Consider the following 14,383-nt stretch of genomic DNA (forward strand, 5'->3'; position numbering starts at 1 on the left):
CCCTTAACTGGGAAAGCTGAAACAATTTTCAGATGCTTGGCCATCCATTAGTCACAAGACTGCTATGCAGTTGAATAGAACAGAAGCAAATTATTAGCAGTAGTGACACCCACCTTAAGTAGTAATTCCTCCTTTTCATATTTCTCCTTTTTTCTTTTAAAGACAAACTATCCAACCAGTTCAGAATGAAATACAATGCATATTTCTATTAACTTTGTAAAATAGGGATAAGACACCTTGTTTTGGTGAAGTCACAAGTTAAATTTTATTGCTACGAATTATGTAATACATAAAATTTTATACTACAAACTGGAGGAACCTGTAAAGGAATCTGTAAAGACTTATAGTACTTATTATTCTGGAAAAGCTCTAAATTCCTAAATAATGTAAAAGTAATAGCTTAGTGGGAAATTCAAGAATGGCTGTCACTGAATCCCTTTCATAGCTAACTGGGGTAAAAGCCTGTAATTAGCAGTGTTTCCATGTGTTTGCGCAGTGGGTAACTGATTCTCTTGCATGGTTCATTGCTACTTTGGGAAATCTGAAAGAATTGCTTAAATGAACTTTCCAGCATGAGACCAAGAAAAGCCTGGGAAATTCTCATGATAACTGTTAATATCTTCACATTAACGGTGAAACTGAGAACTTCTGGAGGAAGAAGTAGGAAACAAAAGCAGATTTTATTACTGAACATGCTAGCAAGAGGAGAGCCTATGTTCAGCTCCCTATAAAAACACTTAAATATGCATAAAACACTATTTGAAGTGAGGTATATGCACTGGCATGTTGCACAGTGGGGCACTGGGGTCTAGGATTTTGCCATCAACACTCAAGGTAGTTAGTGCATCATATTTTCAGCAATTAATTATTTACCCACATGATTTCAGTATCATATAAGAGCAAAATAGTCATCTTAAGATTAATATTCCTACCTTTAGTTCTCTAAATGTCAAATAGCCATTCTAAAATAATTGTAGAGGAATCCTCTGCAATCTATGGAGAAAGAATCATGTCTAAGGTGCAAAGTATCACACCTGTTTAGGTCAATATGAAATTAATTTCCCCAGGGACTTTTCTGTCCCTCCTCCTGAGCTCTAAGCAAAGCCTAAGTGAGTAGTTTAGATTAAATGCCTACCTTGTACATTACTGATCTGAGCAGTGACCACTGATAGGACATGAGGAAAGGGAATGAAGCTGCATGAGGGAAAGTTCAGAGTGAGCATTAGAAAAAGAGTCTTCATTGAAAGGGTGGTCAATCAGTGGATCATGATCCCCAGGGAACTGGTCATAGCACCAAGCTTGTCAGACTTCAAGGAGCAACTGGATTCCACTTTTTAGTTTTAGGTAGTCCTGCAAGGAGCAGGAAGTTGGACTTGGTGTTCCTTATGGGCCCCTTCCAACTTGAGATATTCTATGATTCTGTGGTTCACTGTTGGTTTCAAAAGAATCAGTGGTTTATCTGTTCCCTTCAAGTCTTTTTCTGCTATTACTTTGATTTGGCTTTTATATTATTTTAAAATCTGCATATATATGCCCTCTCTTTTAACAGTTCATTTTAACAATAGATGCAGGTTTAAACATACAGTCAGTCCAGACTCTTTCAACTGTGTTAAAATATCAATGTTCTAGAGTCTGCACACTGATACTGGATGCTGTTGAGTTAGAAGGGTTTACCTATGGGCTAATATTTTCCATACCTTGCACAGTAAATATACCACTGGGTATTGCTATCCTGTAACAACAATGTATTCTAGCGACACTCTCATGTTTACAGAGGCTGGATATAGTGTTCTTTTAAGCCTTTGTTTTCCCTCATTATGTTTGTATTTTTTTATAGCTTACAGCAGAAAAAAAATTTAAAAAAAAATTTAAAATATCATAGAATGGAAGTTTTTTACTGGTAGATATTTAAAAATCCCAGGCGTTTTAGGCTTTTCCTGCTCTGTTTTGGATCCCTTCTGAAGCCTGCGGCAGAAGCAAAAGAGAAAGATGCTGCGGAGCAGCCATTTCTTTAATTTACCTTTTTATTACTGAGTGTTTTTCTGCTTTTTTTTGTATTTACAGAATATATTTATCTTCTGAGTGCTTTTGATGTTTAGCTTGTCTGGTCCATAAGGGTATAGTCAGTTTTAAATGATAGTTTTAAAATAAATTAAAAATTTCACAGTCTTGAGAACTTGTGCTAGAGGCACCAATGGTTTACAGTGTATTCTTATTTGCTTTTCTTGTTTTGTTTTCAATCTGACAAATCATTGTTTTGGGATTTGGACTTCACAAATCTTAAAGGCATTCTCTGGTGGTATTCAGAAATCAGTTTGAGGCAAGCAAAGAAGAACAGTAGCTGTTCTTTAAAAAGGCCATTCTTTCAGGCCAGATTTTTGCCACAAACTGTTGCTTGCATAGTGGGATCTGACTTTTGACTGGGATTTCTTTGCAGAAAAGGCCCAGGGTTATAGATTGCTACATCTGGAAATCTGTTTGTGCAGCAATGGCTGATTTTAGTTGGGATAGGCCTGGAGTAAACTGTACCAGCAAAAACTACTATGGATAGTAACCATAGATACCAGCACTCTTATATTCATATAAATTACAAAAACAGTGAAGGCAAGCTTGGCATTGCTCTTGCCTCATGTGTCACAGAATCTCATCTGCTCGGATATGATAAGATGATAAATTATACTAGCCATCATCTTTAATACTGGAATTCCTCGAGTACAAAAATTTCTTGCCTTCAAGAAAGTAAATCTGTGAAAATCCTTTTCACTTCTGTAACTGTGATTGTGGTTAGGATTTAACTTGTTTTGTGAAAATTTGGCTATTGCAGATCTCAGCTAAACTTAAAATTGTTGAAAGGCAAAAACCAGATGCTCTGACTGGCAAGGGAGAAAAACAGATACTGAGGTAAATTTCCTTTACATTCCCTGTTTTCTGGTTTATTATTTTTTGCTAAGTACTATGTTTTGAACATTGCAAGTTTCTGTTAATGATAAATATCACAGAACATAATCCCACTGACAAAGTATTGCTCAATGTAATTTTGGTATTACTTTTCAATCAGTTTTATTTAATGCTTACATCATTGTTTAACAGATTTCTGTTTAGTTATATGGTTTAGAAATATAAATTTGAAAACAATTGACCTGCTTTGAGATATATAGAAATAAAATTAATTTCTGTTTGTAATGCTTGTGGATAAGCTTGAAGTTGGAGGAGATTTATTTTTTAGCTGAACTGAATATGTTAAGAATATAAAGTGTGAAGGATATAGGGAGTAATATGAAAAGTTTGTTGGACCCAGTAACCTGCCTCCAGTGAACATAAACAGATGCCTGCAAAAGTGTGAAAGCAAGCAGATATAGTACTTGATTTTGGAACTCTCTCAAATGCTTTACATTTAGAGACTTCCTAAGCTAGTGTGGTTTCTATGTGTTTAGTGTCTCACCGTAAATACTCTTCTAAAAACCCAGTTACCTATATTATTAAAATGAGCATACACAATATATATTGGGATCATCTAAAAATGTAATGAGTAAACTATAAACATGAAATTGTGTAGACATATTTGCTTACCAGCCTTTTCCTTTCATTCTGTGTAAGCACAGAATCACAGGATTTCATAAACTGGAACTGTGAATCTTCATGTTCCAGGAGAGAATATTAGCAGAATATGAATTAATGCAGTACAATATGAATTCACTCCTATGACTGAAGTTTCTCAATACATAAAAAGCACTGTGTGGGTTTGAAGTGCCCTATATGCCACTGTATCACTGCTGGCCCCAGTGATATTTAACATGGTTGATATGAAGGTCAGAAAGCTAGAACAAGGAGGATTCACTGCCTCTGCAGTGCGATTAAATATCATCAGCCAGATACTGAGGTCTGCTGAGAGTTAGCACTGATCTGTGATAATGGTGGGGTTTTTTTACAATCTATTTTAGTACACCATTACTTACCCTGAAATTATATGACAGTGTGTTTCTGGTAATTTTCTTTACATCAAACAAACAAAAAAAAAAGTGCAAAAGAAAATAAAGTGTCCTATAACTGCTGGTCTCAGAAGATGTGTAGTATAACAAAACATTCCCTTTCAGTCCATTTTCCCTAAGAGGATCTTTTTTAAACTTTTCAATATGCTTTAAACACACGAAGACAATTGTTCATCCTTTAAATTGTCCTTAGTACAAAAGGACCTAGTTTTCAAAGGACTGACTTTTATAACCAGTGACTTAGAACTTTCAGGACAAACTTAGATCTTTGCTGGCAACATGGATGTAAGAGTGGGGATTTAGCATAGTTTGTATTTCAAGAAAATACTAGAATATAGGTATGCACCCCTTGAACTTCACAAGGTAACTACAGCCATTGTTATACTATTCCTTTTTAGTTATGCTTTGATTTATAGCCTGGGGGTTGTTTGTTCAAGCTGATATAAATGAAAAATAATTTCATTAAAATAAGAGAAGACATGCATGTTCTTGAGAATAATTTGAAAATTTTCTGTATTGAGTTCTTACCTCACCTCTGTTGCCCTTTTACAAAATACCTGCACTGGAATTCAAATCATACTAAGAAACTGCTTAATGCTTGTTTTAACTATAGGAACAGGTGTGGAAAGCCCAATCTGTGTATTAAAGCAACACTGAAAAAATTTTTGGGTAGTAATTGTGAATTGTTGATGCATTCAGTTTCCTCGCTGCCCCAACACAAAAGCAAGTTCAGTAGAGGTCCTTTTTGTGGTTATTCACAGGACAAGCAGATGGGCTAGCTGACAGTTGGGAAGAACATGGATGTCTTGATGGCTCATATTTCTGATGCAATCTGAGCAGCCAATTTATTGTTGTTCTGACCCTTACTGTTACACTGAGACTTAAGGTGGGGCTTATTAGCTCAGTTTCAACACTGCACTGCTGCAATTACCCGGTTTCTAAGTCCGTAAGTCCAGCTGGTTTTGAGTGGAAGAGGTTTTGCTGCCTGCAGAATTCCACACAGGCATTTGCTGTCTGCTTTGTCCAGCTGTACAGTGATCTACAGTTTAATCAATTGATTTTGAGTAGTCAACTGATTTGAATTTGTATAATTGATTGCTGAGCACACTGAGGCCTTGGATTGTGATCTTCCAAGTCTGAATATGGGCACAGTTCTCTTCTCTTCAAGATGAAGACTGCTTGTGAGAGCTGGAACAAAGGATGTGTCAATCTCAAGAAGACTAGTGAGCCCTACTGTGCTGGTTTGGACAAATTTGGAGGAAAAATACATCCTCTGAGAGAAGGCGGATTACAACCATCCCTCCCCCACCAGGTTCGGGAAAAAAAAAGAAATTTTTCCTTGAAGGAAAGTGAAATAGATAAAAACTATTTATTTAACAAACACACAGGAAAAGGATAATAATGCTAAATAATGAAACCTCTCACTGTGGAGAGAAACCTGGGAAAATTTTAGAGTCCTTCCGTAGGTAGCGTCTCTCCTCCTCCTCGGAGCTGGGACAGGGTGGGCCCTCCTCCAGGGCCTCCATCTCAGTGGAAAAAGTCCCAATGTGTTCTGATGTTGAAGCAGTCCAAAAAAAGAAGGAAAAAAACAAAGTCCCAGGAAAACAAAAGTTCAACGCTCCGTCTCCCTCTGGGCAAGAAGAAAGCTGAAAGCTGGCTGGAAAGCAAGCAGTGCTTTCCCGCTCCTCTCTCTCGCCGCAGCAGAACGCAGAGAGGTTTTATCTGTGTCCTTGAAACAAACTGTAAACGGCTTTGAAAGTTTTGCTGGGTTTTTTTTTTTCCCTCTCCCCCCTCTCAGGCTTAGTTTAAAGGCATAGAAAGGCACAAAATTAATTTCTGGGCATAAAGCTTGATAGGGGATACACATCATAAAGTCACCCCAAGACACCTAGGTTTGACTTTGTTGGCTCTTTGCCCATAAATTTGAAACTTGCACAGATACCATCATCATATCACTTACCTGGATATCATGACAAATGTAATGGTGTGATGTCGGGATATATTTTCCTTCAAAATGCCATTGCTTGAGAAAGGCACTGAAGCTCTGTATATTGTTATTAGAGTCTGTAAAGTGCTGTCTGTCCTCTGCAGTAATGAACAGGAAGAGAAACAAAGGGACATTGCATAGGAGCAGAGATGCAGGCTTCTTGGTCCGGAGAATGACCTTTCCAGCTTGAAGAAGCACCATTCTTTCCCCAGAGATTTTTTTACATTCCCTCTGATTTCTTAGAAGATCAAGACGAAGCTCTAGCTGGTTTCATGTATATGGTGTATATATCCATAATGAGTACCACTTCAAAAGTCTGCTGGCAGCATCTCCTGCAGGCATTTCTGGCGATGATGGACTCAAAGCCTGGCTCTCCAGAGTGGAATACCTGCAGAGAACTGTAACTACATCTACATGAAGTGGTTTTCCATTTTCTGATGGGGATTCTTTAACTGATGAAAACGTCTCTGTAGCCAGTTATCATTCTCCTAGCACCAATATTTAGTATTCTGTTCATGTACTTCAAATGACATCACTTAGGTAACAAGAATCATGAGATGAAGGTTGAGTTTGCAGAATAATTAGATGCTCTGCTAACCTGCGAACCTAGAAATATGCTTGTTTTTTTCCTTTCTCAGGTTTCTTAATTCACAATAGTAATCAGCTATGCAAATATAGAAAGCATGCTCATTTTTAGCAGTTAAAACTTGCAGGGAATGTGACATTTGCTGACTAACTTCACCCATTTTATTTCAGAGGAAGACACAGTGTTCCAGGAAACCCAAAGATGGTTAATCCTCAAAACCGATCAATTAAAAAGACTGTAGGAGTGAACCAGCTTCCACAACTAAAGCGCTGATTTAATATTAATGCCAAGAACTTCAAGTCACTTTTTAAAAAATTTAATTTAACTGAAAGTTTCTAAATTGAAAATGAAAGTATTCGTGTCTTATTGCAGTGCCAGACCCAGACTGGAATGTCTTCTTGGCTGCCTTAGTGTTAGAGTTCCTCTGCCTAATGGAATTGCTCTTCTAGTTGCCATCTTTGACCCTTTCCATTCTGGTTCACGTCAGTGATTCTGAGTGTGAGGGTGTTGGGAGACTTGGAGAATATTTAATATCTTTATACACTGTGTAGATCCTTGAACTATCTGACTGCACAGCAGCCATGGAAAACAAACAAGCCTCTGGCATTTTTGACCTCTCAACCAAGAAGAAGAAAAAGGCAGACTGATGTAAGCTGAAGTATTGTCTAAATATAACTTTTTTTAAAAGCTAGCTTGCCACAGATCCTGTGTTGACTACAACTTTCTGTCTGCATGGTTTAGAAGCACAGCACCATTTCCAGCTGCTTGAGGCACTAGTAATGGATAGAAATGACAGAAAAATTGATCACTTTTTGTTAAGAAATCTTCAGAGCCTATCTTGTGGAGGGGTTGTTTCTTTTAAACTGTATATATATGTTATGTTTTCTGGTATTGGTATGTGGCTCTTTGAAATTGGAACTCTCAGATGAACCCTTGTATCCACAGTCTGGGGGGTCATAAAAATATCTGTCTTCTTCAGTGGCATTGATCCTTGTGCTTTTAGGGTCCAAAATAGTGCCAGTCCTAAAAGTCATCTCTTCAGTGAAAGTAGAACTACGTTGTCTTTTCATTCTTAAGCATGCAATTATTGTTGCAGTTTTCATTACCTACATTTTAGTCATTAAACTTCGGCAGAATTTTTTCAAGTGGCAACGGCATTATGTTTTGGTAATGAAGCTTCAGTCCTCTGGGTTATGGCTTAAAAGCTCTTGGCAGAGCAAATGTGGTTGCTTGACTGCCCTTTATGATTTTAAGAGCATTCCTAACTCTTTGCAGTAAAGTTTTTTGCCTCTTTAAGAGCAGTACTAATAGTTCCTTATTACTGGCAGCATTAAAATGACACAGTAATTAAACTCATAGGAAAAGACAGACCAATGGTCTGTCTGTCATTCTAAAATGCAGAGAGAAAAGACCTGCAGCATGGTAGAGCATATTCAGTATGGAAATCCAATTTTTTTCTCTTACATAGTATGAAATTCATTGCAGATATGTGTCATGTTATGATGTACATGGTATCATTCTTTCATAAGCAGGGTGGTCTGCCTGGCCAGTTTTTTCCTCACAGCATAGCACAGCTGGTTAGGTTAGCACTCTTCTGTTTGTGTTTTTCACATGAAAAATTTCCAAACGTTCATTGTGCTGGCATTTGTCATTGTGGAGAAGGAGAGGGGAAAAATCACCATAATGGTTCTATTGGCATAAAAGACAAGGGACATCTGCAGTAGTAAAGGAGATCCAGTTCTTGGATTCATGCAGCAAACATTTCCTACTTCTGTCTCTGAATCAAATGTTAGTGCACTCAAGTCTGGTCCTTGTAGCACCTCAGAATAACCAGAAACATTGCACAAATATGACAGAGCATTTTTTCACAACAGGAGTCTTGGATGCTTCCCTCAAGGGTAGTCCTCACTGAGGACTTAAAAAGAGGCTTTTTTTGAAGCCTAAAAAGAGACATTTATTGGTACAGGAATGACCCGGGAGAAGAGCAGACTATATCCTATTTAGTTCCTGTTTCAGCTTGCCAGGAGCAATTTGATTTAATTCAGGATTTGAAATGCAGTAGTATGATAATTAATTGCTAAAACATGTGGTGTTTGACCACTTTAATTGTATGTCCAGCTGTAATGTTTGTTGTGCAAAATGGTTATAGTTCTCTACTCATACTCTTTGAATTACTTGGCATTTCATTTTCTTCCTGGCTTTCTGCAAATAAGAATGAACCTGATAATTAAGTTTGATGACTCCAATTTCTTTGCAACAGCAAAAAGAGAGTTTTTGGTTTCAAAAGTGTGGTGTCTCTTTGGACCTAAATAAAACTTTTACTCTTCTAACTTTCCCAAAACATTCAGGAATTTTTAGTTTGATTTGGTGGGCTTGGGTGAAGAAATGTTTTGAAATTTCTGGATTTATCTTGTGTGGGCTTTTCTTACTGTTTTGTTGTCCTGTGAAATGCGGTTTGTTGACGTTTGCAGCAATGAACAGTTAGATGGCTTTATATAATATCTTCTATATGAATATTTCAGCACTTTTAGGATTAATTAATCCTTCAAAGCATAGTATGTAGGATTATTTTAGGCCTACAAGACAGAATCACAGAGCTAGGTTTATTTAAAGTAGATATGGGAGTGTAGTGATGTCTGGTTTTCCCCTGATTTCACAACAGAGTGATCTTTTGTAATGCTGCCAACCATTTCAGGATAAAGTCTGCCTCCTCTAAAGTCTCTGTGTATCATATGTCACCATGAAGGAATCTGAAACCAAAAATGGGAAACTGAATTGCTGACAGTTGTGGTCAGTGATTGAATGGAGCTAAACATCAGAGGAAGACAGGATCAGAGGTGAAGGTTTGAGTCTGGCCAAACTTCTTCCTTCAACATAGAAGGTACTTGGGATTCCAGATATACCGGTTGTAGTGTGTAAGTGACTTTAACTGATGGACTGGGAAATTTGATATCCTAACTCAGCACTTGAGGGTATGCTTCCTATACATGGTTACTCATGTAATTCCACTAATTTCAGATGAGTCATGATTTTGAGGTAACTAAGGCATTTTAAGTATTTACCCATTGTGTTTCTGGAAGATATAAATTTAAAATCTCAAATGCTGGCACACATTTCTTATTTCCAAAAAGCCCCTTTATTTTTTTCTTTTTAAAAGTCTCATTATTAAAGATGGTATTGAGTCATGATATTTGGTTTTAATTAATCAGTTTAGCACCAGTGATGGAATAAAATTAAAATGTTTGTTGGACAGGCATTGACTGTGTGGCTGATTATTATGTAATTGTGCAGCATAACCACAGGCTCCAGAGAACTGGGGTGATGAGCTTCCTCATGTTCAGGACACTATTAATAATAAGCAAGGTATTTTGTTGCTTAAATACTTTGTTTAGTGAGTTCTCTGTATTTAAACTGATGAGGTGGTACAGCTGACAGTTTCCCTGATTCATATGATATTCCATCTCCACTGGTAAAGATGAGGCGCATAATTTAGCCTTAATACATTTCTAGTAGAGGAGGATGCTGTGCAGGCCTTTTTACAAATGTGGTGCAGACACAGTAGCAGGCAAATAAATTAATTAATAAATAAGTGAGCAAACCTCTGTGTTATTAAGCTTCTGCTGGTTTTGCTAGACTGGTGTCAAACATAAGCTGTACTTTGAACTAACTCTAGTTGGAAACAGATATAAGGTGCAGGGGCTGAAATCATAGCTAATTGCCACAGTTTTATCTCTTTACACACAGGTGTCACACTAATGGCAGACAGCTCTAGACTGGATAATGAGGCTTTTCAAAGGTGTCAGTACCTTATTTACTTGTCAGATCAGTTTAACCCTCTCTTCCAAAAATATAAACATTGGATTTAGTTCCTTATAGGTTACAGCTTAGAATCCAGTTTTCCTGCACTTCACTAATCTGTGCCATAAACTACCAACTAAGAACCATGTAGAGACCAAATGAGGCTCTCATGTCTACAGGAGCAGCATGCAGGTGGGGCCAGGCTTTCCCTGTGGTTCTGGGACCAACTCAATGCACCACCCCACGGAAAGGACTCTCCTAGGCTTCATTTCTAGGCTGGTAAAATTCCTATGCTCTGGTTCCCATGCAACTTCTCACCCCTCTCCTTGTTGCCTGGGAGAAAATGAATTCTGCTTCAGGAACCCATCTGTAAATTGGGGAGAACAGTGTGTTTCTGGTGCTGAGAAGTGACATGAAGATAAATACACCAGTGCTGGAGGGAAGCCAGATGGTAAAACCACAATGAATCTAAGTAAGTCTGACCTAAATCAAATGGGTTTTCTTTTGTCTTACAATGAAGATGGATAATATTGGTGCTCTGTTGGTGCAGAAACAGCTGTGGCTGCTGCATCTCCCTGAAAAGATTTACTAGTAAAGACTGATGTCAGGGTGTTTCCTGATGAACACAACCCAGTGTGACACAGTAGTGACACCAGTTGCTGTGCATGTCTTATCCTAGGGAAAAATGCCAGCCCTGAAAAGAGACGGACCTCATGTGAGATCCAGGACATGCCTCACTCCCACATCACTCGCTGCAACAGTCGCTTCCCCCTGCACCTGTCTGATCCCTCCACACAAAAAGCAAGTGTCCCGTGGGGAATCTGCTAAGGAATGATGTGTGTAACAGAGCAATACAGACTGGGGACCAGAGAAATTGTGCACAGCTGAAGGGTTATTTCGGGGGAAGAATGAAGCAACAAGGCTGTGCACTCTTGACTCATCCTGTGCTGATTAGGAATAGGATACTGAGACATCTTACAAAAAGATGAAAAGAAGGAAAATTAGCCTGGGAATAATCTGTCCCAGTTTGCAGCTTAAAAGTCATACATCTAAGTCTGAGCTAATCACTGTATACTCAATGAGTAGTCAATGGGAAAAAAACCCAGACAACTTCAGAGTGAAACTCCTCTCATTCTAACATAGATGCTTAAAATGGATCAGATGATACATCAACTAGATTTCTTTCCCCTGACTAGAAAGAGAATGTAGAATGACAAATTCAGAATAACCTGTCCAGCATGTAGAAAGGTAAGCTGAACCCTGTTCCTGTAAATGTCTTTATTTTTCTTGCTCTGGTCAGGGACAGTGACACCCAAGATCAGTAGAGGGTCTGAGCCAAGAAGTAATACTGAGCTGCAATTTGACTCTCCTTTGGGTTGATCTTTGCCTCTCGCAGCAGCCCAACACTCAACAGAGGACCTATTATTTAGGCATTGAATTTACAAGGCCCACAGATCTATTCTCATGTTGCATCAGTGCTTACAAGGACAAATTACCTTTCTTTTTTTTCTTCCCTTTGCGTGCATTTGGCAAGCTCCATGTTCTTTTGAAATCAAACCAACAAGCTGCTGCGTTATGCTAAAAAGCCCTCCCTAAAGCCTGTGGACCTCCAGTATACAGGTGGGAAAATACAGCCCATAGATCAGTTTGCTACAGACCTTAGAAGAAAACTGATGCAATTGTGATATGAATCAATAACCCAGAGATCAATACCTTTTTGTGTGTTCCTGTCTCTTAAAAAGCTGAGCTAAGAATTTACTTATGACAAGTCAAATTATTGCCTGGGCAAATATGTTCTTGGAGGATTAAAATAGTTTGCAATTCCTGCCAGGCCTGCAATGGCTGACAGTGCAATTTCATTAGTATAATATATTCCTAGGACAAGAATAATTTGTCCAAATACACTTAAAATGTTTGGGTGAAATCATCTGCCTTGCCTTAGGCTGCCATCAGAAAGCACTTATCAGGCCAAACCTTCAGTCTCCTCGACACCTGTGCAGCTAGGATGGACACTGCTCCTGTGTCGTGGCTCAGAGGGGTGTGAGAACCCCATGTCCTTCACTGTCTGGAGAGGAGAGAAATGGAGGACCATACATCTGTGCTGAGTTTTCCACTCCAGACATCTGGAGCAAAGCACCAATCCTGAAAACACACTGAGTCATGCTGTGCTCATTGCTGCCTTGACTAATATTGTATTAATACCTCCAGTAGTTTCTGGGTGTACCCACAGACATGTTAAGCTGGACAAATAATGGGAATTCCTCACAATCCAAATCAACAAAAGGCTTGAAGGAGATAGAAGAAATCTCTCTTTCCAACCTAATCAAAATTAGAAAACAACAAACTTGATATTATAAAACCATACTCAGTTCCTTGGCTCTGTGTTGATGCTTCAGCCATCCTGGGCTGGGCCTGACCCTGGTTTCCCTCACGGGGCCTGATCCCCAACTCCACTTGCAGGCAGATGTCCTGCCCCAGCCTTGGCTGTCCCTGTCCCCAGGGAGATGCACCTGGTACCCCCTCCCTGGTTTGTACTGCTCCTGGCTGGGGCTGTGACATGGTCCCTGCTCTGCCCTGCCTGCCTGGGGATCCCCTGCAGCTCCCAAACCCCAGTTCCAGGGGTCGCTGGCTGCCACCCATCCTGTCAGATTTGCACTCTTTGGTGGTGCTGACATAAATAACAATTCGCTGACTGAAAGACTGATTTACTTTAAGCACTTTAGCACCTGCTGTTGCTCATTATGGGATTATCATGCCCCAGATTGTTCCTGGCAGCCCGGGGTTTACAGTGTTAGCACATGGCCCGTGTGTAAGAGTTACCTTACAGGGGTCGTGGGTTCATGCACTTGTTCTGTCCTCTCCACGACCCTGCTTCATGCTCAGATCTCACATGTAACTGGAAGCCACATGTTTTAGACATGTGACAATCAGAAAAAAAATGAACAATTTTATCAACATGCAGGCTTTTAATGGTAGATACCAGCATTTGACAGTATTTCACGGTTCCGAATAGCAGAGCGTTCTCCACCGTTGGGTCATTTTATCACTATGTGGGTATCATTCCAATTAGCCTTTCCTGAGAAGGCTAAGAAGGATACAAAGCTGGAACTTGTGCTAAAGGTTCTGCAGACATCTGGCATTTCACACTGTCCCCTGGGCTGGCGTTCAGTGGGGGAAGTTACAGCAGTTTTTAGGGCACATATTCCAAAACCCTTAGCAAAAATAGCTGTCTCACTCCTCCTAGTAATATCCCCTGCCTACTTAATTGCTTTAATTGCTGGTTCTTCTGTTTTCTGATGTCTGCAGCACATCCTTTCTCACTGTAGCATTCCACAGGTCTGCAAACTTAGTCCTTAAACTTGTTTTATTAAAGTTGGTCACCTGCAGCCTGAGCCGTAGAAGAGTTCAATTATTTTCTGGCCTGGTAACCATCTATTTCCTAGTGCCAGCACCAGCCACAGTGGTGCCTGCTGTGACCTTCCTGAACTGTCTGTCCTCTGACCATCAAAACTTTCACTGGAAATTACTTGAATTATACTGCTTAGTATGGCTCCAGGGAGCACTTGTCTGTCTCAGGCAACTATCACTCAGGAGCAGTGCCCATGGCATTTCCAAGTAGGAAAGATGGAACAGTCTGTGCCCAAAGATACAGGAAATGGGAAAAAGAACGTACTAACACTACAGAGAACAAAGCACCCTGCTGCTTTCTCAGCCAGTGCTCTGATGAGGTGCAACAACAAAAGAAGCCCACCAGCACCAAAAAATCCCCAACCCAAAATGACCCCCCTAAAATCTAGATAGCAGGTTTATGCAATGAAAGACAGAACTGGTCCATACAAGCTTTGAGTTGTTTTGAGGAAAAGTTCAGCATGGCTATAAAAACATTGTAGAATCAAAATTCATATAAACTTCAAATTTAAATAAGCATTGGTACAAAGCAGGGGGAGAGGAGGAAGGTTACTCTATAAAAGCCTTCGAAAGGTTTACTTAAGAAATACCTTTGAGGAACAGTTTTATATCTAA

The 14,383-nt window shown here is 39.3% G+C and overlaps 1 protein-coding gene across 3 annotated transcripts in view; it reads left to right on the top strand.

The window, feature by feature from the left end:
* LOC121657964 (coiled-coil domain-containing protein 169-like) overlaps positions 1-8,793 on the top strand; it is a 29,985-nt gene extending 21,192 nt beyond the window's left edge. For all 3 annotated transcript variants that reach the window (XM_042014285.1, XM_042014284.1, XM_042014286.1), the window contains 2 exons: positions 2,825-2,901; positions 6,733-8,793. In XM_042014285.1, the coding sequence (XP_041870219.1) occupies positions 2,825-2,901; positions 6,733-6,835 (180 nt within the window). In that variant the 3' untranslated portion in view covers positions 6,836-8,793. The remainder of the gene's footprint in view (positions 1-2,824; positions 2,902-6,732) is intronic.
* Positions 8,794-14,383: the final 5,590 nt, after the last annotated feature.

Source organism: Corvus kubaryi, unplaced genomic scaffold (assembly GCF_017639235.1).
Source record: "Corvus kubaryi isolate FWS band 111438036 unplaced genomic scaffold, C.kubaryi_AGA036_p1.0 split1-65, whole genome shotgun sequence".
NCBI lineage: Eukaryota > Metazoa > Chordata > Aves > Passeriformes > Corvidae > Corvus > Corvus kubaryi.